Source organism: Dermacentor andersoni, chromosome 9 (assembly GCF_023375885.2).
Source record: "Dermacentor andersoni chromosome 9, qqDerAnde1_hic_scaffold, whole genome shotgun sequence".
In the NCBI taxonomy this organism is placed as follows: Eukaryota; Metazoa; Arthropoda; class Arachnida; order Ixodida; family Ixodidae; genus Dermacentor; species Dermacentor andersoni.
Window position 1 is genome coordinate 26271204 of NC_092822.1, and position 22761 is coordinate 26293964.

Genomic DNA, 22761 nt, shown 5'->3' on the forward strand with positions numbered 1-22761 from the left:
TGATTACATCGGACCAAATCGTACAGTAAACTTTCACGCTTCTTCCTGCAGGAAGAAGCGTGAAAGGGCCATGTGCCATGGCCACAAGAAGGAAAAGGCAGACCTTTATGAAATGTATTGAAAAGAACCCTTTAAAATGAAATCAAATGCACAGTATGCGAGACTCATTTTCAAGAGGTTCTCCAAGGGCAGTGGAGTCCTTTATTACCAAGACAGAAGGCAAACCCGAGAACAAACTTTGATCACCTTGGTTTCAAACCCAATCCCAACATCAATATCATTGGTGCACAGTGAAACGAGCAGAGGAGGACTTCGACAAATAATGCAAGGTGTTCAATATGCACATTTCTGAAATTACCTGCCTTCACATTTTTCAACAGCCTTATAAATGAAATTTTCATGCAGACTCTTATCTACACTTCACTGGTGCCCGGAGTACTTGATAACGTCCAGTAAGTGGCACATACTTCAGATCATTTGCCAAGAAACTTTCTAGGCTAGCGTAATGCAACTATTAGCTTGATTCGGTTTCATTTTCACCATCCACTGCTCTCTGTAGGCCAATTCCAGAGAGATAACAGGCAAACTACTAGGGCAAGTGATGGCATGCAAGAAGAAATAGAATTAGAGCAGTTTCAATATCTGGCCTTGTACACTGCTCACAATATTTGCAGACTTTACCATGCTACCAGACTCCTAATACTACTAGGAATTATAATCGCGATGACAACCTAGGTGCACAGTTGCAAATACAGCGCTGCGAAACTAAAAGAGAAATTAGATACAGTCGAACCTTGTTATCGTAAAATCGTATCCGCCACGCAAATACTTTTGCTATATTGGGTATTCTTTCCGAGCATATATTTGTTACATGCTGATATTAGCAACAATCATTTTAGATGTATTTTATTACATTCAATTATTCGTTATATCCGTGTTCGTTACATCGAGGTTACACTTGGATGTACCAGACTCATTTCCATGACAGTACATTGGCATCCTTCGGCAACTATGTTTCAGAGTGCAGATGCACGAAGCACAAGTGCAGCGTGGTTTTGTGGGTGGAGTTTCAACTGGATTATATTGGACTGCTGTCTGAACCATGGCCTCCGAGACCTCCAGAGTCGCACACGCATTAACTGATCATGGAAGCAATGGTCTGAGCAAACACTTTTGGAGCACTGACCTATGCAGATTTGTGCACCACTGTTTATATAGGTTTTAATAACATATGCCCCCACTTCCATATGTGGGCTATATGTTCTTTTTTTCTTCTCAAGGATTATAAACGGGGAAGGGGGTAACATGCATGATTATGCGACACTCCCAAGGTATTAAAAAAAAAAAAACGGGACCCCATTCTCATACCTTCTACTTTTCTGCAGCTCTATTTCATGCAGTAAGGTTTCTTGTTTTCTTTTCTGTAGCCTTTACGGCGATTAGCCTTGCGTGATGCACAATCGAAACACACTACTTAATGCGGTGAAACAACTGAAGAGTGCCTAATAAGCTGGTCTGTTTATACAAAAGTGCCATATGTAAACAGAAAACCTTAAATAGTGAGTGGTACTGTTTGCTTAAGAAAAGTGCTGAAGCATGTCACAATCATCCAGTTTCAAAAAGAGGTCATCAACGAATGCAAAAGGAAGAATGAATCAAACGTAGCAGAAAATCATTCTATTGGAGACTAAGAAAAAGCTACCAAAAAAACAAATACAGTAGAACCTCATTATAGTAAACCCGCATATAGTGAACACCTACAAGGAGAAACGCTCATCACGATCATACTCGCACAGGCAGTGATGGATCTTTTCACTTATATAATAGACAGATACAGAGGAGAAGTGGATATATAAAAGAAAAAGGTACATTTCTTTACTATATAAGGAACAACATAAATAATTGTTCATAAAAAAAAATAACACAACGAATAAAGGAACGAAGTACTGACTTGCTGAAGATGACGGAATAAGCAATGAAAATATACGCACCATGGTTTCCACACATCGTTTCATTTACTATGCGACAATTCCTATGTGTACTAGCTGCCTACAGTTCTTACATGGGTGTTCACAGTTTTCCTATCAGACAAATGGCGGCAGCATCTGTATGTTTAATGATAGTAGCCTGGAAATGTGCGTTTCAGTAAAAAGCAAATTTACACTCTTTTCACCGAGAATCAACCTACTATGCTTAGGAAACGTCATAATTACAAAAGGTGAACTACAGCTATAGTGAAGACACTGGTACAGCGATTTTTTTCCAGTCCTAAAGATTTGACTATAAAAAGGTTCCACAGTACGTGCCAAAGAAACAGCGTGAAGCAGAAAATTTGCATAAGAGAGTTGTTTGCTGGCTAGAAAGATGAATACTCGCACTGTCCATTAGGACATATTTGTGTCAGTGTGCTAGGAAAGCAACCATGAAACTAAACAGAAAGCTGCGTCGTGATTTAATCAATGCTCACAGCTCAATCATACACTAGTCACTAAAGAACAAGAAACTACCGATAGCCTTCGCACAGAACTTGTTTGCAGGAATATCGAGACTAGAGGTAATAAACAGTGGCCTCGTTGTCTAAACGTCAGCTCCAGCCGAAGACACGTTACGTTCAATCACTTTATATCACTTACAGCGTTCACGAAAGATTATGCAAAGACACTTAACATAAGTTGTGCATGAGCCACGTGCATAGACGAGAACAGCAGGGAACATGTTAATAACGTGACAAAACTGACCACAAACACCGAACCATGTGCATGGACACATGTTCTGGAGTGAATCACCTAACCCGAGACATTACATTTCCACATAGAGCCCAATAAATGATCATGAAAAGTCTCGCGACGTCGCTTCACAAATATCACACGATATTACCACTTAGGTAGCAACATATGCAGAGAACTGGGTTCAGAAGACGACAGTGAATCACCACAAATAATAAATACACCACATGCCGACGAAACAAAAGTTATTCGTCATTTTCGAGCATGCTTAAAAGGACCCACCGACAGGCGCATAAATAACAAAGAGGTAGACGAGCAACTGCAACAACCGCGTCAAAAAGCCACTGAAATTGTCTCAGTACGTTCAGTGAAGAAGCTTATGAAACAAGCAACCGAGGAGACAAAAAAAAGAACAATTGACAGCTACTTTTAGCAACTGCTTAAACAAAACGCACACAAAAAAGAACACTGTATCAGTCATAAATAGGTCAGCATTAGTAGACCACCACCTATTTTTACATCGTACAGGAAATCATATATAAGTACTCGGTCACTATTAATTGGGAAACATTACTTTTAAAGGAATAAAACAACCTGCATACACACAGTAAAGGCATATGCACGTTTGTAGTGAGTGAGCCTACAGGGATGCAATATCGTGGATGTGACATCCTCAATCAATGCTTCGGTCACGCTATCACATTTGAACTGCCACCCTATAAATCATAGTCAATAAACCTGCTGTCAGCAAAAAAAGGAATAATCTGCCTTTGATAAACATTACATATGACATGAACATGCCTCGTAGAGCTGAGATAAAAAGGAATACCCCTTTTCAAGTGTTGCACTTCACAAAGTAATGGTTCAATCACACCAGCAATTTACAGAGGTCATGCATCTAAAGTTGGTTGCAAAGATCACTTTTGTCGGAAAGCCACTGTTTTAGGTCCGTTCTTTACAACTCAATCTTTTAGCTTTATGCTGAACCAATCACCGGAACGAGAGCAGGACGCTAATATATGCTGACACTTAATTTACGTGGTGATGGTGATGCCAGCAGATGCAAATGGCGCCAATTACGAGATATGTCGGTGTAGAAAACGAGCGAATTTCACTTGGTGGAGCTAGCATCGGTTGCTGTGAGCCACTGCTTAGTCGCCAGCTGTGGTCGGTCATGCAAGCTCTTATCAATCATTGGTCTGAATGCACCCTAACATGTCCAGTCATGAATCAGTACCAACTGTTAGCATGATTCAGTACTAACCTGCCCTGTTCACTACTCTCCAATCACACAGAGAACTGATTTCCATAATCCTGTAAGTCAATGTTGGGCAAATAAGCTAGCACCAAAATTCTGAGCTCATCCCACAACACAATTACAGACTGCAGAAGAGAAAAGACAGAGTCAAGCATAAAGTGCACAAAACAGAACTAAAAGATACACAATCATAGCATGTACTGTGACTGAGAAGTGTTCCCATGATGTATTCAGAGAGGTCGTCCCAGGATGTGGCGTTAGAGGTACAACCGGGTCTTGGTGAAAACTACGATTGGGAGATTCTGTCGAAGACCGTCTTGATGCTGAACCTGCGATGTCACAGCCAAGGATGCCTCATCAACAAAACGATTCTGTTTGCAAAGGCAGGAGTCATGAAAAAACGCAGATGGGCAGACTCACCAGGTCAAACCAACGGCAGAGATGACCGTATTTCTCCTTCTCCTTAAATGTCAGTGACAACTAGAAGAGAAGACAGAGAAGCCACAATTATAAAAAACGGCAAACAGTGCACCCAAGAACATCAAGATGGGTTTGCGACTGCTATTATAGAATAAAAATCACAAGGGACTTTAGAGGAGCAGTCATACATATTTTTGAAGTAGAAATTCTAACACGTCACTCGCAGGCACAAACATGACACTCGACATTTACTAAGGTTGGCAAACATATTTGATATTTTGATATCAAAGTTGGTGTTGGAATACGGACCTGCCGTCACAGACAGTACGGTGACATCACGATGCACGGCAACATCTGCCAACGTTGTGTAACAATAATTCTAGATAATGATGCTGTAGCTCATTCAACCAATAACGTAGACTTCTGCTAATTCAACTCCAGTTAATTCGACCCCTACCTAGTGTCCCGGCTGGTGCCCATACTTTTCTCTGGGCCCAAACTTCTGTTATTTGGATCTCAATCTTGGCCTTCACTGGATAAATTGAACTTGACTGGTCAGCATCGTTGAAACTGGTTCCCAGAAAGAACTATATTATAGTTCATTGTTTAAAGTTATCTGATGTTTGCCAGCATTTTTCTAGTGTTTAGAATGTTTGGACAATAATTTATTGCAAAAGGAAACCTACATACATAAATACACACACACACACATACGTGTGTGTGTGTGTTGAAAATGTCATGTCAATTATGACAGTATTTAAGTTCCTGGTCCAGAAGCACAAGCAAAGTACTTTTTATAACATGTGGTAAATCTAATTAGCATATAAGTAAATTGAGCTAACACAACACCAGTGCTGATGTCATGAATCATCAAGAAGCCCAGACCTACAGTTTGACCTAATCATGCAGTTTGAATGCCAAAAATTTAGTGCCATTTGGTGGCAGGCAGGAACAGGGAAAGCTTCCAAACAATAAGATATGGGGAAAATAGTCACCAGGGTGTGGTAACGAAATGTTTTTAGTTCTGGTTTTAGCTTCATTACACTGAAAAAAGTTACGTACCGGTTCTTAACGGATTTGGTTTGCATGAAAAAACTTTCGAAGCAAGGTAATGCTAAAAATATAGTGGTAATTATATTTCTCAATAAGTGAATTATGAATTATAAGATCATGCTCAGTGCCTCGAGACTCAGAAGCAGCACGTCATCAAGTGCACACGCCAAAGTGTGAGATCGGTGTTCCGATAAAATGAATTTAAATGAACGATAAAACTTTGGTAACAAAGCGTTGTACCCGTAGAAAATGAAACGATAAGCTCTTCAGCACACAAGCCCTGGGTTTTGCTATGATGCCGATCTACTAGTGCACCGAGCGGCAGGCTTAGATTAGTGGAAGACACAACTGGCTATCGCTCACACTATCCTTGCCTGAGATGTGCGCTTATGCGGACCTATGAGATATGCACTAATTCTGACGTTGCCTATTGTCGGCTGTTTTGGATTGCTGACTTTCCCCTCGAACCGAAAACTGTTATAAATATTTTGGTTTCACTCCGAAACAAAATAATAAATAATGTTTCAGTAACATCTTTGTTCCGGTCAATATATCGTTTCGTTTCATTTTTGTTTTCGTTTTGTTCTGACACAGGCAATGCTCTTAACTCGAGTAGGCTGCATTCCTGTCCTGCGACTGGGGGCAGAAAAAATTACATACACCTGAGAAACACTACAGACAAAGTTTGTGGAAGCATTCCTGAGGAGCAGATGAACCAAACGTGACGAAGGGCCAAATTATGACAAAACTTAAGTTTGAGCTTTCCCTTGTACAAAAATAATTCTGTGTTGCGCTAGGAGAAAGAGCACTCGAGCGGCACTGAATGAAAGCTAAATTTAAGAGAGTGATAGCCGGCAACTAAAAAAGCTTAAGATTTGTGTCACCAGATCACTAATCAAAGATTTCAGAATCGAAGGATGAAGTGGTACTGAGAGTAAGATACTAGCACACTGCATTAAAGAAAAGATATGCTCACAGGAATGAAGATGACACTCACTGTGCAACAAAAGTTGGCACAACAGGTGAAATTTTGAAAAGTGGCACATGATGCACTGCGACTGAGACGATGAGCAAAATGACAACAAGGTAAAAGCGGGAACCAACGTTTCAACAAGTGGACTTGTTGTTGGCTCCCGCTTCTACCTTGTTCTTGTTTTGTTCATCGTCTTGAAATTCAATCTCCTGTCTTCCCCGCGTTTTCACTGTGATTGAGAGGTGCACATGATTTCACCGTGCTCTTTGTTTAAACATACAATGCGAATAACTGCCAAATTGTTAATGAGAATCAACTGATGAGAAGACAAAGTACCGAAGACTTACAACAGTGGGATGAAGACTGTAGTAAAGAAAGACATCAGCCAGAGTCAGTGAAATGCCCACAAAGAAACATCGGTCCGCTAGGTAACTGTCCAGCTCCTGAAATGTTGAAAGCAAAGCCAAGCATTAAAAGGACACTAAAGAAAAAAAAATTGAAACAGTTTAAACTTCTAAAGTATTCTTCGAAAGCACTATTTTACTTAATTTCGCAGTAATTGGTTGACTATTACAAGAGAAAAGTTAAGGTCACAGTTGTATTTCTTGAATTTCGCACTGAAATCCCAGCATCAGCACCGCACTGCAACATCATGGATTTCAATATGTTCTACTCTCAGCCATTGTGTTGCAGCAATAGTTCCCCGAACCCGATAAGTTCAGTCTTTGGTTCTTTTACAATAGTGGGCAGCCAATGTTTGCCGACAAAGTACTTAACTAGGCATGAGCAAAAGCTGTCAAACTCCATGACATCACAGCTGGCTGGTGTGGGAACCTCCAAGGGGGCATTGCCACCTGCCTTTCTGTATAGCGTCTTTTCTAGTCAACCAAGTCTCTTCCCAAAGTAACAGTGCCTTTTTTTGGTATTGTAGAAGGATAATTTACTTACACAGTTCGAATCATTTTTCTATTTAGTATCCCTTTAAAGCTTGCACCATAGGCAAGCTGCAAAGTAAGCTCAATTCTTGAAAAAGTGCCGACATTCTCTCACCATGCCCTTAGTAAAAATATATTTACAGAATGATGCAGGCCTAACTAGTTTGCCTTCTCTGCAGTCGGGCACACAACAAATCCTACCAGTGATGCGCAACTTGCGAACGCCTTTCTTACTTGCACTGCGTCCTCGTGCGATCCCTCATACGTTATAACACACATTGCTTTCAGTCCTTTTCAATATTAACTCTGAAGCGATTACATAACATATCCATCGTAGACACATATGTCTACAATATAGACACAACTATATTGTGGTAGTTTGATCACATTAATGCCATCAGCTTTTCTGAAGATAGACACTACTTTGATCAAGAATGTTGTATTGCCACAGATGAAAAGCACCTGTGAAGTGCATTTAGAATACTGTGAGTTTGCATTAAAATCCAAAATGTAGCATCAACATTCCAACCTACCATGTGTTGCTATGCCCTCATCTCCGTGTTTATGTCAATAAAGACACTTTTTATGACAATGGTCACGAGGAGACGGTTACGTTGTACACATACATAGAGATATGCTGCCTTGCACATCTAATCATGGCATTGAAAAAAAAAGAGGGTTTGTCAGGTTGGTAACATACGAATTGGTAATAAGAACCAAATTTAAAAGCCATTATGCCCTCAAGCTGTCTTTGTGTTTGAGGACAATATACAAAACATGTCGACATAGCTAAGGTGGTGTAAAAAAAGTTATTCTGGGGTCTTATGTGCCAAAACCAGGGTATGATTATGAGGCACGCCGTAGTGGAGGAGGGGGGGGGGGGTCGCATGAATTTTGACCACCTGCGGTTGTTTAGCGAACACCCAATGTGTAATAAATGGGCATCTTTGCATTCTGCCTCCATCGGAATGCAGCCAGAATTGCACCCATGACCTTGTGCTTAGCAGTTCAACACGGGTGCTACCGTGGCGAGTTGTCACTGAGCAATCACTGAGATGACACAGGACTGTAATTTTGAATTGAGAGTTCAAGAAGTCTTTATGAAATCTGCTTATTTACGCTATTAATTGCTCATAACAGCAAGACAAATTAGTAGAGTGTTTGTGAAGTTTAGTCATGGAACATACACGCGACAACAGCTGAAATTTCGGTTACTGTCGTACATTGGTTCTATGAGTTGGCGGCACTGCTATGGTTAGGTCTCAATAATGGAGCGAGTCTGAAAAATCAAGCTCTCGAAAGCAGTCGAAGACCGCATCTGTATTCCTTAGAAATCAGTGCTGCACTAACTGAAATCAGTATATTGCCCTAAATTGGACGCAAGTAAGATATAGTAAAATTATCAGTGTCAATACGACAATTGCAAGAACAAGCTCAAAAAGTCAAGCATCTTATGATAAAATTGTATAAGTTGGCACTTACGCAGATATGCCGCAGAAAGGAAAAACATGCGAAAGCTATACTCCCAGACAACTTTCTGTGGCAATGAAAAAAAAGGTATAGGAGCAGAGCTTGTGCTCATGTGTATTAATGCACCAGGTAGTCAGTTTCAGTTTCTCGCAGTACTGACTCAGCATAGCTTGCTACTTCCGAGTTTCGCGCTCACCAAAACACGGAAGAGAAAAGTGAAGAGATAAAGTTGAAGCTTAATACTGAAAGGTGTATTTATATCTTATTTTAACGTAAGCACCGCAGTGAATGAAATGCCCATGTTTTCTATTCCGCAGCTTAAACTAATGCAACTGAGACTGTGAAACTACAGTACTGACTCGAATCTAACGCACACATTTTTTCCAATAAAGCGGGTCCAAAAATTGCATGTGCGTTGGAATCGAGTACGACCCTAAATCCGCGTTAACATATCGCCATTGGCATTAGAAAAATGGCCACCTCGTACGCGCTTCTAGCCTAGCTGCCGTAGCTTCATCCATATGCATATCTCCATGTTGTACATGTAACCAGGCGCAAGTGCAACCTAGTCTACCGCCTGTCTTCCCATTTTCTGCGTTTATTCAATCAACATGGAAGCACCGACTGCGAAGACACGCCAAGTCCACCATGATGCCGCATTTCAAAGGAAAATTATCATGTGTGCGAAGACGGACAGAAATCGGGCCGCATCACGGGTGTTCAGAGTTCCCGAAACTTGTGTGCAAGACTGGTGCAAGCAGAAGAATATTTTCACCAGCAAAGCAACAAGGAAGGGTTTCAGTGGACCGAAGCAGGGCCGCTTTGCCAAAACATAAGAGCTACTCGCAGAATACGTGCAAGAGCAGCGAGCGGCATAGCAACCTGTGACAACCGATCTGCTTAAAGTACAGGCGATGCAGTTAGCCCCACAGAAAGGGCTAATGTGGAGTGACTTCAAAGCGAGCAGGTGCTGGCTATCAAAGTTTATGAAAAGAAAAGGTTTTTCTCTTCGAAGGCGCATAGGGATATGCCGAAAATTGCCCAAAGAATATGAAGAGAAATTGCACAGTTTTCAGCGGTACGTTTCGAAGTTGCGCCACGGAAACGGCTATTACTTTGGACAGATTGGAAATGCTGATCAGACGCCGCTCTACGTTGACATGCATGCTGCTACAACCGTTGAAAAGAAGGGGGCGAAGCAAGTGCGTGTTTTGTCTTCTGGCCACGAAAAAACAAGAGTCACCACAAGGCTTTGTTGAACTACGGTTGGGCACAAGGTGCCACCGTATCTTATATTCAGATGGAAGACGCTCCCGAAAGGAATCGTGTTTTCGAGTGACGTGATTGTGCGCACAAATTTAAAAAATGGAAAAGGTTGGATGACCACAGACTTGGTCGCTGACTGGATTGATAACGTTTGGCGGAAGAGACCCGGCAGCACTTTGGGTCTGTGTGGGATGCTTGTGCTCGACACGTTCAGGTGCCACCTTGACCAGCGCATTGAGGACACGATGGCTGCATGCAACACCAACCTTGTCGTGATACCTGGCGGCATGACATCGCAGCTCCAGCCGCTTGATGTTTGTTTGAAGAAGCCAGTGAAAGATAGAATTCAGGTGCTCTACACCGAATGGCTTGTCAGTGGCTGCCATGAATTCACGCCTGCCAATAAAATGAAGCGTGCCTCGCTGCAGGACTTTGCTGGATGGGTGAAAGATGCATGGTGCACAATCCCGTCTGCCATGGTCAACAAGGCCTTTAAGAAGTGCGGGATTTCTAATGCCATGGACGGCACCGAGAATGAAATGCTTTGGTCTGTTGATAGCGATGAGGAGTCATCTGACAGCGACGAGTGATATTTATTGCCCCATGCAATTCACACCGGCGCAGTGAAAATCTTGGCGACAAGGTATGCCGCTTCCATTTGTGTTTTTATTCATCGCAACTTTGGTGCAGCGGGAATAAATCTGTTTTTTCCCAAATGAGAGAAAATAGTATTTCTATATGAAGGCATGAGGTGTGCGGTATTGTACTCTTTTATTTTATTTATTTATTTTTTGGTCATGGGGAATGGGTGCACGTTACAACTGAGGCTATCATTTTTTTATTTTTTTGGTCACGAAAGACGGGTGCACGTTACAATAGAGTAAATACGGTACTTTCAAGAGGACCATCACAAGTACACACTTTGGCTCCATGGCTTTCCCTTCACTGTCACAGAAAGTTGTCTGCGAGTATAGGTGACACAGGTCTATGCAGAAGGAAGAGAGAGATACTTTATTTCATGGCAACCCTTAGTCTGAGTCGTCGCTGCTGGAGTCCCTCTGAGTCCCAGGTCCTCAAGTTAAAAAAAAAATATTTGGTTTTACGTGCCAAAACCACTTTCTGATTATGAGGCACGCCGTAGTGGGGGACTCCGGAAATTTTTACCACCTGGGGTTCCTTAACGTGCACCTAAATCTAAGTACATGGGTATTTTCGCATTTCTCCCCCATCGAAATGTGGCCGCCGTGGCCGGGATTCGATCCTGCGGCCTCGTGCTCAGCAGCCTAACACCATAGCCACTGAGCAACCACAGCGGGTAGGTCTTGATGCTGAGTACATTTGTTGGGATCTAATAAACATGCTTGATGTGAGCCACGAGCAGCAGCCATAGTGTAGGGGCAACGCTTGCAGTGCAGCGGTCCTGCTCTCCCAGGCATACGAAAGGGAGGGAGGGATTTTCGAGCAAATTAAAAAGTGCGGAGAAGGGAGTGCTCTGGGGCAATCCCAGTAAGCATAGAGTGCGTTGGGGTATTTGGTCCCTACTTGTGGCGTGACACACATGTGATGAATACTCCCACGCCCTCCATACTTGACACGCTGGCATGCTATTTCCGTAGGTAGGAGAGAGCAGCTATGGGTGTCGTTCTTAATGAGGTGGAAAAGACGAGCTGAGGAATGGGGGGGACGTGAGCAATACACTCTTAATATTTTCACTCATGTCATCTTCACAATCTTCCTTGTGAGGCACAGCCCTCTGCCCAAATTGTTCCTTAGGTTTTAGGAAAAGCAGTTTCAGAGATACTTCAGTGAGCTACTTCCCAGGTATAATGATGCTGCATATGTCCTACCCTTCGTTTTTTGTCATCGTCTGTCTCACACTATGCTGCTTTCTTATTGTGAATCTGTACCGGCTTGCCCAACTTACAGTGCTAAATAATTATGCTTTTAATACTGTTTTAAATGAAGAGTACCAGTGCCGCTTAAACAAAAAGAACACCACCTTTCGCTTTATCCACACATGAAGCAAGCGACAGAATATACAAGTAAAAGGTTAGTATAGCTTCACTGGCATGATGGTGACAGAATTATAAGCAGAGTAAAGCGTCAGCCTACAAAAAGGGCAAGAATATGCAAATTCAATGCCTTAATTAGTCTCTATTCATTACACATGCTGTCAGAAAGTGAAGTACTTTGTAATGACACATACTCTGTTTTATTATGATCGAATCTTTATTTGGCATAGGGTAGAGGCAGAGCGTTGAATTCGTAAACACAGGGTCCTCGGTTCAAATCCCCGGTCCAAGAAACTACACATTTCAGGCACTTTCAGTGTTGCCTAAATTTAAGTCGGAGAATTATGCTACTCTAAGCGCAAACACATCGTGAAGGCTCCACTGAGATTTAAGAAAACACTTCCTCGCCAGAACAGGAATTCACTCTGCTAGCGATGGGACGTAATTGGTGACGACTGCCGTCATGAATCTCACCTATGGCAGCAAACAAGTGTAGCTGATATTGTAGACGAGATTAAGACAATGCAGTATAGTTCGGTAGTTAATGTGGTGCGTAGCACAGATAACTGGCAGTCTATTAAATTTACAGAATGGGTGCAGTAGAGGACAGCAGACAATTAGGTGGTGCGATGAGATTATGAAATTTTCAGGCATAGTCAGCTCGCATGCACAAAAAGAAGAAGGTTTGAAGCAAACAAAATCGGAGAGTAATGTGTGTAGAGAGGCACCCATACCTGTAGTATACTGTGAGCACTTTCTGATGAGGGTGTGCCGTGTTCCCACCGAACAGCCACGTATTCAAGCCATTGCTGGATAAGAGCTCGCTCCTGGGCATCTTTTCCTGCAACGAGCATCACCGCACAGTATCAGCATGCATTGACCTTCCTATGTATACCTTTTATAAAATAACAAAGTGACTCACCATTAAAGAAAAAAAGGATAAGTACAATTGAATGACAACAGGAATGCAAAAAATTTTGCTACACAGTGCAGGTACTCATGGGCATGCAGACAACGAGTGTCGGGCCTTTCACACTATGCAAGATCGGCGAGACCAACGACCGTTGCCAAGACCAAACGTTGGCATGCAGTGCGTCACTGTGCACATGAGATTTCCGTTTCGTATTGTAAACGATTACCCCTGAAAGTTTCACCTCCCTCCACAAGATGAAGAGCGAAAATCATCTGGCTATCTTATTGTCAGCATGCCGCACCGAACTGCAGCACTGGACTATAGCACCGAGCAGCAGAATGTTTCCACTCCTGTCATCACTCACTCGTGCTAATATTTTTCTTCTTTTTTTCAGATGAGTGTATAAGGTTCCTAAGTTGCATAGAATGCATTCTACCTCTGTTGTTACAACACTCTGTTTTGCATTTTGAATGACATGTCAACTGCTCATAGGAAACCGAGAACTTTTTGGGATCTTTTCATGGTGCCATAGGTATATGTGCTCAATAAATGTAATTGTGTCGGCACAATCCTTGCACATTTTGGATTGTAATAAAAGAAATGTTGAAAAGAAGAGTACAAAAGCTTTCGGAAACAGGAGTACTTTTATGGAGAAGAGTACATATGCATTGGCCATGAATTATTTTAGCATTATTTAAAGTAAAAAAAAAATTGAATTAGAACCTCAAAGATCTCTCTAAAGGAAGCATCCCTTACTGATCTCAATTTACCTGATCTGTGGGGCTTCATTAAACAAGGTTGTAGTGATATGCACCCCTTAAATGAGCACCAAAAGCAAATTTTATAATTTGATCATTAGCTTTGAAAATTTTGAATCGAGTGTCCCTAGATCATCTTTGCGTGCGAATGGCCGCTCAAGGCACTTTGTATGTATTTGAGGGCTTCTTTCATGCTCGGAAAAACACTCTTATGTAGCATGTATTGAGCAACAGAGGGCTGTATCGGGAGTTTTTCATGTCGCTCTACAATTTTCTCATTGACACTGTTTATCTATTATAATAATTGGGAATTTGATTATTGAAGACCAGTTATCTAATTAGGCAGAATGCAAAAACTAATCTGAGTATCTCCAACCGACGGCAAACAACAGTACCTTGGTACTGTGCAGCTATGCATATTCGCATATTTTTAAACTCTGGCTAAAGTTAGCTGGGACACCCTGTAGACTTGAAAGGTAAACCAGAAAGGAGTGGATCGAATTAAAGGGACACTAAGGACATACCTGCTAACCTGTTAACATTGAAATTCACAAAAATCCCAGACACAACCCCCTTCTTTCTCTTCCTAAGGAGCGAGAGGGGGGAGGGAGAGAGGAAAGCTATTACACTAATTAATTTTTCTTTTTAGTTTGTCCTGAGAAGGACATCTTTTGTGGGATAGGTACACACTTTATCGGTGACAATTTACCTTTAGGTGCAGCACACAAGCAGCAAAATACTTGGGAGAGCAGAGATTGAAAAGAAGCAGATTGTTCTGAGGTTAAATGTGACTTCTGCAGTGATTCCGCGGTTGCCGATTTTGCCCGCTGTAGGAACTTGTCCCAACAAACTTGCTTGAAGCAAGTATCGCTCTGGTGTCCTTTCACAATCGGATATTTGTCTTGCTGTTATTTCACTTTAATTTGTTATTCAAACCAGTCGAAGGCAATCGTATTAAATGCAGTGCCAATTCATTAGCTGCGTCTATTTTCGTCACAAACATGAAGTGTATTGAATTTTTCTTTTCTTTACTCGAGCTGTACGCTCATCATGCAATCAATGAAGCTCACTGGAGAAAAAAATGGCAATCATTTCTTATTGTTTAAAAGCTGGTAAGTCTTCCACTTGAATTCATACACTTTTTGTTTTATATCGGACATCCAGTTAAAGCAACACATCCTCGAGCAGCACATAACGTGAAAGTCGCATCCACTGCCCTTCACGGCGGCGTAGATTGCCGTGTTCATACTCCTCGACAGAAGTGAAACACCTTACCGAGAACGGTCCGTCCTTTCTCCGACTGCTCGGCGATGTACCGTCCGATCGGCGCGCATCCTGTGAGCTCAAGCCCAGAGTCCACCTTAACCGTGGGAACCTGCAAATTTCGTCGCAATGTTAAAGCACACATCCGTTTCGAAGAGCCGCAGAGCTGTTTACCACCCGAGATCGCAGCTTCTCTACGCGCGCAATTAATCCATCGCAGTGAGAAATACATCGAAAGCCAGCGTCCTCTTCGACATGACGTGTCGGAGGCGCCGTTCTGCGTAGTGCGCCTGTCTACGTGGAATGAGTTTCCTCCCGGCCATGACATAAGAGCTTACAAAAACAACAAAAAGAATGAATGGAGACTGGGGTTACCAGATGTACGGCGTAGTTCGTTCATGCACCCTATCCAATTTGACGTCCCTGTGATCAGTGCACCGTTCACGCGACATGACAGAATCGGCAGCGAGTGGTAAACAGAGTAGCCGATCGGTGACGCCAAAAGAGAAGTTCGTGTCGGAAGCAACCGGCATGAACACGTAAACACATATGGCAAACCCCGTTCAGTTTTGTGCCCGCGAAGTCGAAGTAGGCGGTTAGAAATGCGGATCGAAGTGGAAGGACTGAACTGTCGCTCACCTTTTCTTTGAACTGAATATTTACACTGTCCGCAGAAACATTCATGAAATCGAGAAAATGCTTTATGTGGGCTACCATCTTGGACACCGGTCGTATTGATGCTAACGCTGGCGTTTGTTTTTGCTGTAACAGCGCGAGTTGCGATGACCGAAGCATTACCCATGAAGAGGTAAATTTTGTGTTATTGACTTGGATATTTTTACTATTGCGCACTTTTGCTGAAGCATATTGCGCGGTAATACGTAATAATTATAATATGAGTACATTTCACAAATTGAGATAGCATCGTAACCATGGCAACAAACTTTACAAATGGTAGCAATCGCGAAGGGGATCTTCGGAAGAGCTGGGAGGAGCAGCGTGTCTTTCGTACATAAATGAAGTATTTCAATGAATACGCTGCCACGTAATTGTCGGGCTTTCCAGTGAACATTTAGTGGTCGTGCGGTGCGTATATCAAGCACTGTCGACATGCTTGACCCTGGTAGGTCGTTTTGGTCAACCTATTACTTGCATGCATACGGTGTTGGCACAATCCGAAAGCTGATTCGAACTGCCTTATTAGAGTCCCATGCTATAACTTACCTGGACAGTTTGCCGTGTACGGATTCCGCTCTATTTCACGCCTCATTACCATGTGCTACATCTGAGAAAAATCATTTTATCTTTCACCAAAGTCACGTTCACAGCTCTCGTCTAGGTTGTTTTGGCGTTGTGCATCTGCGCGGATAGTGTGTAAAATTATTCGTCTTCCGGTGACAGTAGCAACGAAGGCTTCAAATAAAGAACTGTGCTATGTGCTTGACCAGAGCGTTGTCTTGGCATCATCGAGTGATCGTCATTTGCATGCTAGCCTTCGACATACATGTTGTTGTGTTGTATGATTTTACTTTACTAAAGGAACGGGCTTTTGTTACCGTTTTTTTTTTCCAGTGCAAGTACTGTGGCTAGTCGCCGTGGCCGCTCTGTGGGGGTTTTCAGCCCCGCTCTTGCGTCGAGGAGGCAAAGGTGTGGAAGATATCAAACGCCAAGGAGCACTGAACCAGTGGCTAGCGGAAGTTAAGTTCCTTGCGACCAGGCCTCAGGTAAAAGCCTCGATCACACGTTATGTTTCAGCCCACTCTTTATGAGCACGTATCTGGGAATGTCATACGTGTGCAGACTGTTTATCACGCCGGGATTCGTCTGGATGCTGCCTGAGATATATGCTTTTCCTGGTGGCGTGCATCATAATTATAAACGCGGCTAACTATACATAGCGATTCTAAAGCAATCTTCACAAAAAAATGTGTCAAGATTTAAGAGCTAAGACAGGAACAACCACGTAGGAGTGAAAGCACTACTTATTCCATCCAATACTACTTATGGCTTCAGCTTTATGATTGTGTATAGTTCAAGCTGGGCCCGCATGTGTAACCTGAGACAGCATAGGGCAGGCGTAAGGGCTGCACCCACGTTGCCTCTAATGTGTGTCCCAACTTGTGCTGATCTCCCTTTATTTGCTTCGAGGATGGCTCTGAGACTGGCTACTTTGCACCTACTACTGGGGTCTGTACTGGTGTTCAAAGCTTTATGCCAAATTTCTTTAATTGCTTTCCTCATTATTGTGTACAAATAGGAGGACATGCGCATTTTACTTGCAACATTACTGGTTCTAACAGTGCCACGTTCAAAACCGTGCAACATTTCAGCATCAATATTGATTGCTTTTCTCGGTGTATGCAAAGATGGACAGATAAAGGAAGGAATGCACTGTACAATCCGGCACTTGACTGACCAAGTACTTCCTGACGCAGTTTCCATACTGTCCACTAAAACCTAAAGTTACTGGCATATTTCTGGCAGTTCTGGAAGGATGAAAATTATGGTTATATTGATCCCTTGTAAACATAAGACCTGTCCTGGCAGTTAAGGGCTGTTGCCAATGGCCAAATCTTGCACATTACCCTGTGGGAAGACAGTGTGTTTAATCTAGAACTTCTTCTGTGGCCAGTGTGACATTCTCCTATTTGTCACGTTGCTGAAGTGTGATGTGCTTCTCTTTTATATCTTTCCAGTATGTGCTGCCATTCCTAATAAACCAGAGTGGGTCTGCCATTTATGCATTGGCCCTAGGATCTGCAGGTCAGTAGGGTGATTCATTGGCCCTGTACACTAAGCTTGTTCTCTCTTGTTTGCCAGAGAAGCTTGTCATCCATTTGGCCATTGAAGTTATCTTTAGCAAATTAGTAGTGTCTCCCTTTGACGTTGCAAACCAAACGGATATCATTCAGACTTTAATGTACACACGTCCACAAAATATTAAGGACACACAAGGTCGTTCTCCACAGGCAGCGCTAATGCAGCTTCTGCAGCAGGTGCAGTGATTCCTGGAGGCATGACTGTGTACTACAATATTTGGGCGTGCCAACATGACTGTTTACTGGTGTCGACAATGCAGTGCCAAGATGGTGAAATCGCCGTCCTCTCACATGTGGTACTCACACACAAGTCTGGCTTGTCGCCAGACTTGTGTTATGGAGCTATGTTACTGAAAGCAAAGTTGAGTCAAAGCGCAGAACGAGCAAAGACACTGATGCATTTCAGAATTTTCTCTGTTGTTGTTTCTGCATCTTTCCCCCATTAAAGCTCTGAATGTGCAGTCTTATGCCCTGTAGCAGTGTCATTGGCTGCAGAGTTACTATGGGGTTTGCTTGTTGTATCCCGACAGTATTAAGTCATTTACAGGTATATTTAATTTCTTCAACTGTAGCTAAGTCTGCAGACATATTCATATTAAATAGTCTTCCATCTCTTCATGAATTTTGCACATTTGAAGCCGCACATTTGAAGCTGCACATGTGAAGCCAATTTCACACTGTGTGGCATTCCATCATGGTGATCACTTGAATGGCAGTTTTATTGCGTTTATTCCAGACTTGTCCTTGGCGGTGCCGCTTACCAATTCTCTCAACTTCATCTTTGTCACCTTGGCTGGGCGTATTCTGGGTGAAACAACCACTAGCACTCGTGAGTACCACCACTCATGTCAATTGAGGACGGTGGCTAGTGAAGTGATTGCTGCTCCAATTTCTCTGAACTGCTCCAAAAGGCAAATCCTGCTACATTTTCGCTAACATGCTCCAAAGCTGCATCGAAAGATGTTTTCTGCTACTTTCGAAGACGAAACAAATATCTTGAGATCGAGGCGCTTTACTGTCGCAAGCGACGCCATCCTTCCACCATCTATTTCCTTCAGGAGGAAGTAAAGACTGCAAAGATGATGCTGGTGAATGCAGAGCTCCTCATCAACCGCGGTTCAAAGACCAAGAGTTTCAGTGACGTTGAAAGTAGGCAGGCTTTGCTTGATGTAGGCAAGACAACGCTCTCTGCTGCTCTGGACAGAACGTCGCATCAGAAGAGTGCCAACCAGCCAGTATTTGTAATTGAAGGAAAGCACAAGCACTGCCACACACATGTAGGGTAGAAGGCAGGTGCCCTGTTTCATGACAGGTCTGCACGCTGAAAATGTTTCTAGCAATTTCATGAAAAACAGGGGGAAGGCGGGAGATGGAAATTCAAGACGATGAGCAAAGCGAGAACAAGGTGAAAGCAGGAGCCAACATTTCGACAAGTGGACTTGTCTTCTTCAAGACGCCTTGAAGAAGACAAGTCCACTTGTCGAAACGTTGGCTGCTGCTTTCACCTTGTTCCCGTTTTGCTCGTCTTTAGTCATTTCATGTATGTTATTAGCATACATGTTTACATCGCTTAGATTGTGAATAGCAAATAGTGCTGGGTTTTTGTTTAAAGCTTATCATTACAACTTGTGCGAGCTAAGCATATGTAGTCACTCTGATATAAAATAAGTTCCACACTGACCAGAAGTCCAGTACCACAGGAGTTTGGAAGCTAGAGTAGAGCACTCGTTTGCTCTTAGTTGTCACATTTTTAATTTGCGGCTGATGGGGTTACACATTTGCGGCCAACACCCATTTTCAGGCACAACTATATTTCTTTTACCTCGACTTCCTCCTTCTGAAAGCTCTTTTACTTCTCTCAAAGCCAGTTTCCTATTCTGAAATATGCCTTTACATGCTCCAAAAGGCTCTTTTTCTGCTCCAAAACAGCTTTGGCCAATCACATTGCTCTGTGGCTCTTTGCCCTCATACATCACTGAAGTAATCCGACATGGGAAATAATTTCCAGCCATTTGAGATGCTGTGTCAGATGCAGCCTACCGTTACGCCTTCGACTCGCCACGGTAGCTCTGTGGCTATGCCATTGGGCTGCCAAGCTCCAGATTGCAGATTTGATCTTGGCCGCAGCGACCGCATTTCCATGGGGGATAAGTGTAAAAACACTCGTGCGCTTATATTTAGTGCATGTCAAAAAAACTCAGGTGGTCAAAATTAATCTGGAGTCCCCACTATGGCATGGTCCATAATCTGATTGTTACTTTGGCATGCAAAGCCCTAGGATTTAATTAAATAATTCAATCATTACACCTTCATAGTTATCCAGACGTTCCCTTCTGATGCATCCCAGCCATGTGAGGTGCCATGTCAGACGCAGCATCTCAAACGACTGCAATGTATCAGATGTGAACGTCTGGGGAACAGTGAGGGTGTGATGAATCGGACGGGAGCAAAATGCTCTTTGAAAGGAACAAACAATGATGTGAACTTCTATGCTCCTATTCTGAGCTTCTGACATGTTGTCATCGTATTTGGGTTTTCTGCAATGCAAATTTAACATCATAGTTGTTTACATATAGCAGTATTTAGTATGTACCATTATTTAGTTGCTGTTTTGACCTTTTTGAACCTGATTTTACTGTAGGCATGTTGATATTTTGCCCATTCAGATGGTTTCATTGTGGCTCTAGCATGGGAGCAACATAGTTTCAGACCTCTGCCATCTAGCTGCGCACAATTTCATCACCTTTACTGTGAAGCAAGAGAGAGAACTGATTATAGCAAAGGCAGAGCAGTTGGCCTGAGCTAGTAGCATACCTGCCAATTCTCCCAAATCTTTCTTAAGAAGTTATGAATTTGGGCTCGTTCTACAGTTTTGCAAATGTTCTGTAGAGTTTTCCTAAAAGTAAACTTCATTTGTGAAAACATTTTAAAAGTAATGAATAATGGGACGGTGCAAGATTCCAGAAAAAAGAAAGATTCCTACTACAAAAAAAAAAAAGAACAGATTATGATAGTACCTGTCGGTGCAGTCGAAGATGCCAAATACTATAGAGATGCTCTCTTGGAACAAGATTATTAAGGGAAGTTCCTGAAGCAGGCAAAATTCTCAAGCAAAGGAAGAGTCGCAGAATAAGTCACTGTGGTCTAAAAAGAATTTGCTGCTTGTCAGTGTTTGGTGTGCCATGCTAATGAATCGTTGTTAATGAAGTGCATATGTATCCCACAGAAAGGTGTGTGCTCAGGGCGAGCCTTAAGAAAAAATGAGTTCTATATCCACAAGAGCTTTCTTGCTGCCTTCCTCATCACAATTTGTGTAAACTATGTTTCTTATATAAAATCAAGTTTAACCTAATAGACGAGCGGCAGTATCTTATTGCCTCAGAGTGAGTGGGTCTCGTAGTTATCTTTGCGGCCTGCCACCAATTGGGAAGACTGCTGAGGAGTGGCCGATTCATTCCCGTGGGCAAATGCTGCCGAGCTTCTCACCCTCTCTAAAGCATCACTGGCCACCCGCAGTGATGCCAGCTAAGAGCGAATCTGTCATGTGCTTGCTGCTGCACCAAAGATGCTCCCCGATGTGATCACGACAATGCTGGTGCATTTTGCTGCACACAGTTTTCTGCCAGTGTGGCTGTACATTTATAGTCCTACCAACAACAGCATCCAGCAAGTTCTGACAGCAAGAACAGCCATGTTTCTGATGCATTGTCTGACAAATCGGTAAACTCGTGCTATGATTTGGTCTGCAACCTGCTACTCTAGTCCGGGCTTGTGCAGTCGTGCTTAATCCTGCATGCGTACAGCAGATCTACATCAATATTTTCTAAGGTTTTGACTGCAGAACCCCAGGGGTCCTCGAGATCTAGGTTCCATAGTCTGCAGAAAAGTCTGTAGTGGCCACTCAATGTACACCATTGCCAAGCATATTGTACTGCAAGAGCAAGTGAGATGGCCAGAAAGGCATTTGTAATTTGTTCAAAACTGCATTTCATTCTGATGTAGATCAAATAAGATTGATGCAGGGTTGATGATAAAGTGTGCTTTTAAACATCTTCCTTTGATTGACGTGACATCTAAAATTCTTGTTTCCTGCATTCTATGTCCCTTTCGCATTATTGATGGACTGTGAGTGATATTTTTACTTGAATTTAAACTTATTAGAACGACCTTAGTAGTTCTACACTTGATGGATAGTTTTCTATGAAATACATTTGCATGAAAGATGACATGCTGAACAGGGGTCCACGAATAGCCTGCAGTGGCTAAATTTTTGTGGGACTGCCGGCATAAATGGTCTCATTCCGAAAGTTATTGCAAAAGTTGAACAAAGGTATCTGACACAGAGTTATGTTAGTTCTTTTTATGCATTTTCTCTTTACTTACAGGCACATACATTGGCATGGCCTTCGTGACTACAGGAGTAACACTGTGTGTTGCCGACAAAGCCTGGAACCAAGGTTGACCTTCCTTTTTTTTTTTTTATAGCAACAGCATCAGGGAAGCGATCACTTTAGCATCCCACTCATAGCAGCACCTGGATATATCTTTGTGTAGACTGAGGAAAGTGCGATCATCAAGTGATTTGTACAGAAGTCAGAAATTGACTTTTCTTCCAGGCTTTCTTTTTAAATTGCACCTTGTATTCATTGCAGTTGCCAAACTGGAATGTTCAAGTGCTCTAATATTGCATGGCGTTCCACCTTGTCTGGCAGAGATCCTAATTTATAACACAGTGCCCATAGTGTCTTTCTTGTCAATGTGCAGTTAGACAATGTGTTGGAAGTGCAGTCTCATTTTCATGCTAAGCTGTATAGAGTGTCCGGAATCGAACATTCCGTCAATTTGTCTGCACTTTCCGCACTAGTTCTGAAACGTGAAGCATAGCTTGCGTACGA

General features: G+C 42.5%; 2 protein-coding genes across 4 annotated transcripts in view; one reads left to right on the plus strand and one right to left on the minus strand.

Annotated features, from left to right (window-relative positions):
* Positions 1-167: 167 nt before the first annotated feature.
* On the minus strand, positions 168-15800 carry AIMP3 (aaRS-interacting multifunctional protein 3). The gene is made up of 6 exons (XM_050175158.3): positions 15687-15800; positions 15060-15159; positions 12848-12954; positions 6778-6873; positions 4405-4464; positions 168-4313 (listed from the first exon to the last, which is right to left on the minus strand). The coding sequence occupies exons 1-6, from the start codon at positions 15762-15764 to the stop codon at positions 4242-4244; spliced, it is 513 nt and encodes a 170-aa protein (XP_050031115.1). The 5' UTR covers positions 15765-15800; the 3' UTR covers positions 168-4241.
* Positions 15801-15983: 183 nt separating this feature from the next.
* Positions 15984-22761, plus strand: part of LOC126527357 (ras-like GTP-binding protein rhoA) — a 97484-nt gene continuing 90706 nt past the window's right edge. The window contains exons 1-5 of one of the 3 annotated variants that reach the window (XM_072284462.1): positions 15984-16170; positions 16620-16771; positions 17744-17810; positions 18603-18695; positions 22252-22323. In XM_072284462.1, the coding sequence (XP_072140563.1) occupies positions 16158-16170; positions 16620-16771; positions 17744-17810; positions 18603-18695; positions 22252-22323 (397 nt within the window). In that variant the 5' untranslated portion in view covers positions 15984-16157. The remainder of the gene's footprint in view (positions 16171-16619; positions 16772-17743; positions 17811-18602; positions 18696-22251; positions 22324-22761) is intronic. The other 2 variants (XM_050175160.2, XM_055068677.1) reach the window with 2 other exon arrangements.

Bases quoted from the DNA above. Each gene is read 5' to 3' on its own strand.
- AIMP3 (XM_050175158.3), bottom strand. From the start codon at position 15,764: ATGGTAGCCCACATAAAGCATTTTCTCGATTTCATGAATGTTTCTGCG. The intron at 15,160-15,686 runs GTGAGCGACAGT...CGAAATTTGCAG, and splicing joins ATATTCAGTTCAAAGAAAAG to GTTCCCACGGTTAAGGTGGA. The intron at 4,465-6,777 runs GTAAGTCTTCGG...CTTCTCTTCTAG, and splicing joins ACAGTCTTCATCCCACTGTT to TTGTCACTGACATTTAAGGA.